The 5000-nt window shown below is 43.3% G+C and overlaps 1 protein-coding gene across 1 annotated transcript in view; it reads left to right on the top strand.

Annotated features, from left to right (window-relative positions):
• The first annotated feature begins 1896 nt into the window (after positions 1-1896).
• The window catches only part of LOC113525643 (solute carrier family 35 member F4), a 5900-nt gene continuing 2796 nt past the window's right edge, over positions 1897-5000 (top strand). Inside the window, exons 1-3 of the mRNA XM_053241463.1 lie at positions 1897-1972; positions 2362-2665; positions 4872-5000. The exon at positions 4872-5000 is cut by the window's right edge and continues 91 nt beyond it. Of these exons, the coding sequence (XP_053097438.1) occupies positions 1897-1972; positions 2362-2665; positions 4872-5000 (509 nt within the window). The remainder of the gene's footprint in view (positions 1973-2361; positions 2666-4871) is intronic.

Genomic DNA, 5000 nt, shown 5'->3' with positions numbered 1-5000 from the left:
AGTGAGTACAGAAGGAACTGCTGCTGAGTGAGATGGTTTCCATTTCACTGCTCGTCCTGATAAATCGACTCTGAGACTTAATCAGTTACCGCTGAAGCAGTTTGGTGTTCAGTTTAGAGCGAGTTCTGATCATCAGCACAGCGTCAGCGTGTGGGTCGGTTTCCACTCACACACTGAGAACATGCTGTAGAGCACTCACTCCATCTTCACCACAGATGAATGTGTACAGATGTCTGTCATCTACAGAGAAGAATTTGTAGAAAATATAAAGAGTCTTTAATAAATGTAGGTCGAGACTGAAAATATCATCTAGAACCCAAGATATGGTTCCTGAAGGACAGAACATTCAGAGAGAGCAGGACCGCTGAGATGCTGTCAGTAACGGAGGACGAGCAGGACATAAAAGTCCAGTAATGTAATAATTATACATATTAAAAAAAAAAAGGAGATAATGTTCCACTTTCATCAGACTCACTACACCGCTCTAATCCCATAATCACTAAATAAAGTGTGTGAGAGATTATTTACGCTTCACTCTGCACTAAACTGGACTCTTCCTCATCTCTGAGTGGAACCTAGTGTACTTTAGTGCCTTTAGAGCCGTATTCAGAGTTCCGTCTGTGCAGTGTGTGCACGTCTTACAGCAAAGACAAAAACAAAACTCTATTTCCTTCAGTCTGCGTGTCCTACTGCTTTTTTTTCGGGTTTAAAGGAGAGGGTTTGTGTTTAAAGGCGGGGGTCTAGACACTATTGAAAAACTGTCTTTTTATTATAGCGATATCTGGCAACCGCAGAGGTGTGAACTACATGCAGGTGATTTTAATCTGAATGTGGAGCTCAGAAAATCCACTGAAGCAGCTGCGTAACCGACTCTGAATACCAGGAACTTTCCTCACATAAACACTGACGCAACTTTTGGACTTTTGGCCGAATCTGAACACGACCCGTGTTAATCTTTTACCTGAGAAAGTTCATACAGTGGACCTTTACAGCTGTTCTCTCCAAAAGCTAATTAAAATGTACCAGTGGTTCTGAAGGTCCAGTTTCCAAGTTAAAGATAATAAAGGTAAAAAACGTGCACTTGAGGGAGTGGCTTGTTTATTAATGGTGGCACGTGGCATTTCCCACTGCGCTGAGCTTTACATGCACTTTTATTGGAAACGTTGCTGTTGGTTTTGAAACCTGATGCGTGACTCCGGCTCATTAACGCGGTGTAAGTCGTTCACTTTCACATGTTCATTACGAGGTTTTTATATAATTTCTGATTTCAGTTCCAGGTCTTTCTGGCTTCCTTTTCATTCTCTCTGTGTTTTTTTTCTCAGTTTTTCCATTTAGATCTGTTTTCTCTTGTTTTTGTTTTTGAGTTTGTGGCGATGAATCTTTAATATAATAAAGTTGTAAAGCTGTAATGATGTTTGTGTTAAACGCTGATGGATGAAGTGTGTCACACAGGCCTCCTCTTTTACTTCCTGGTTTTTCCACAGTTTTTGTATCCAGTGGTGCTTTAGCTCCGCCCCCAACCACACCTTCTGATTATAGTCTCCACCTGTTGCTTCTAATGAGCTTTACTGTGTGTTTTGTGAAGCTGCGTTTCTTGTTTAAGAGTTTAAGAGTTTGAGCTTCTGGTCTCGTGTGTTTCAGGATTAGTTTTGAACCCAGACTCATGTTCAGTTTATGATCTCAGTCGGTGTTTATGGATCGTTTGTAGGTGAGCCGTGACGGAGTGAGCGAGTGGACTCATCTTCTCGCCCCCGTGTGTTTAGAAGGAGTTTAATTCGGGATGAATGAGCGGATCAGGACGCTTTAAGCTCACTGCAGCACACGGGCCTCGTCTCATTTACAGCAGACTCTCACAGCAGCATCTCGGAGGCGTCCGAAGAGAAAACACACAGAGTCATGAATAAACTGTCAGCGAAGGTCTCTCCGTGCTCCACACCTCCACCTGCCACACTGCACACGGCCTCCACCTCAGGTACGACCCGGCGGTGTTTAATTCGCTCTCAGATAAAAAGAGTCTTTTAATGAGATTACACACTGGAGGGTTTGATTTTCTCCCTTTAGCATCTTTCATTTAGTTTCTTACAGGATTTAAAGACCTGTCTTCAGGACTGTTGTGAGATGTGAAGTTCACTACAGCGGTGATATTTAGCATATAAAAGTGTAGAACTCAGAAAGCACTGTGTTTATATGTTTAATTTTACTCCACTTTACAGCATCACATTCAGTGTGTTCATGTTTCTGTGGAATTATTCCCGTACAGAAATGAGATAAACTGGGTTTAAAGTACGCGTGTGAGTGACGTGCCTCCCTCAGGGCCGTGATCTGCGTAAACTCTGGATGTGTTTATTTCTCTTTCTGTCTGTGCAGAGGCTGACGTGAGGAGTGAGGAGTGTGTGTCGGTGCAGGACTCGGGGCCGAGCGAGGGTCCGTGTCGGTGTCCGGTCAGGGCGATGCTGCGGTTAGCGGCGGGCGTGGTGATGGGTGTCGGCATGGCGACGGCGTGGGTGTGGGCGGCTCACAGCGCTAAACAAACTCTCACACACTTTAACGCTCCTTTTTTCATCTTTTGGTTCTGCAGCATCTGGAACCTGCTGATGTTCCCTCTGTATTACGCCGGACATTTACTGACAGAGAAACACAGAGAGACGCCCTCAGCTCGGTTCAGGTCAGTTACAGAGCAGGTAACTCATCAGAGTGTGAGTTATCAGAGTGATGAGTGGGATGAGTTATCAGAGTGTGAGTTATCAGAGTGATGAGTGGGATGAGTTATCAGAGTGTGAGTTATCAGAGTGATGAGTGGGATGAGTTATCAGAGTGATGAGTTATCAGAGTGATGAGTTATCAGAGTGTGAGTTATCAGAGTGATGAGTTATGAGTGTAATTACACTGTAATACTGCAGTAATCTTCATGTTATAGCACCTCTGTGTGTGTGTTATATACGATAGTTTTTTTATTTATTGTGATAATTCAGACATTAATAAACATATCAGTGATGAATATTACAGCTGGAGTTTATAAGGCAGCGTTTAAATTAAAGTGAAAACAAAGCTGCTCATTTAATTTCATTTTAATTAAATTTAAATGTCTCTAAAGCTGATTAGTGCTAATCTGATTTTAAAAGCTAATTCTGTCAGATTAATGTGGAGCTAAACAAACACCCGCACGTCGTCTCTTAAACACCTCGTCTCTTAAACACGTCGTCACTTAAACACGTCGTCACTTAAACACGTCGTCTCTTAAACACGCCGTCTCTTAAACACCTCGTCACTTAAACACGTCGTCTGTTAAACACGTCGTCACTTAAACACGTCGTCTCTTAAACACGCCGTCTCTTAAACACGCCGTCTCTTAAACACCTCGTCACTTAAACACCTCGTCACTTAAACACCTCGTCTCTTAAACACCTCGTCTCTTAAACACGTCGTCACTTAAACACGTCGTCTCTTAAACACCTCGTCACTTAAACACGTCGTCTGTTAAACACCTCGTCACTTAAACACGTCGTCTCTTAAACACCTCGTCACTTAAACACCTCGTCACTTAAACACCTCGTCTCTTAAACACCTCGTCTCTTAAACACGTCGTCACTTAAACACGTCGTCTCTTAAACACCTCGTCACTTAAACACCTCGTCACTTAAACACCTCGTCACTTAAACACCTCGTCACTTAAACACGTCGTCTGTTAAACACCTCGTCACTTAAACACGTCGTCTCTTAAACACCTCGTCACTTAAACACATCGTCACTTAAACACCTCGTCACTTAAACACGCCGTCACTTAAACACGTCGTCACTTAAACACGTCGTCTCTTAAACACCTCGTCACTTAAACACGTCGTCACTTAAACACCTCGTCACTTAAACACCTCGTCACTTAAACACGTCGTCTCTTAAACACGTCGTCACTTAAACACGTCGTCTGTTAAACACCTCGTCACTTAAACACCTCGTCACTTAAACACCTCGTCACTTAAACACCTCGTCACTTAAACACGTCGTCTCTTAAACACGTCGTCACTTAAACACGTCGTCTGTTAAACACCTCGTCACTTAAACACCTCGTCACTTAAACACGCCGTCACTTAAACACCTCGTCACTTAAACACCTCGTCACTTAAACACCTCGTCACTTAAACACCTCGTCACTTAAACACGTCGTCTCTTAAACACGTCGTCACTTAAACACCTCGTCTGTTAAACACCTCGTCACTTAAACACCTCGTCACTTAAACACCTCGTCACTTAAACACATCGTCACTTAAACACCTCGTCACTTAAACACCTCGTCTCTTAAACACGTCGTCTCTTAAACACGTCGTCTCTTAAACACCTCGTCACTTAAACACCTCGTCACTTAAACACGCCGTCACTTAAACACCTCGTCACTTAAACACGTCGTCACTTAAACACGCCGTCACTTAAACACCTCGTCACTTAAACACGTCGTCTCTTAAACACGCCGTCACTTAAACACCTCGTCACCTAAACACGCCGTCACTTAAACACCTCGTCTCTTAAACACGTCGTCACTTAAACACCTCGTCACTTAAACACCTCGTCACTTAAACACCTCGTCACTTAAACACATCGTCTCTTAAACACCTCGTCACTTAAACACCTCGTCACTTAAACACCTCGTCACTTAAACACGCCGTCACTTAAACACATCGTCTCTTAAACACCTCGTCACTTAAACACCTCCAGAATGTTGAAACCTGAACACTTTCATAAGCACATCATCAGCAGCTTCACATCAAAATAAAGTCTAAATTTTTAGAACTAAATTAGTAATAACATGGATAACATTATACTAACATCATAAACATGCTAATGTAAACGTGTGTGTGTGTGTGTGTGTGTGTGTGTAGGAGGTGTGTGCGGTTCCTGGGTGATGGGGAGGTGACAGTGAGGGTGTTGTTGCGGTTCTCCGCTCCGTTCTCCGTGTTCTGGAGTGTGTCGGGGTTCCTGTACCTGCGCGCTCTCAGCAGGACGTCAGT

Source organism: Pangasianodon hypophthalmus, chromosome 17 (genome assembly GCF_027358585.1).
Source record: "Pangasianodon hypophthalmus isolate fPanHyp1 chromosome 17, fPanHyp1.pri, whole genome shotgun sequence".
In the NCBI taxonomy this organism is placed as follows: Eukaryota; Metazoa; Chordata; class Actinopteri; order Siluriformes; family Pangasiidae; genus Pangasianodon; species Pangasianodon hypophthalmus.
Note: the sequence above shows the minus strand (reverse complement) of the source record. Positions and strands in the feature narration are given on the sequence as shown.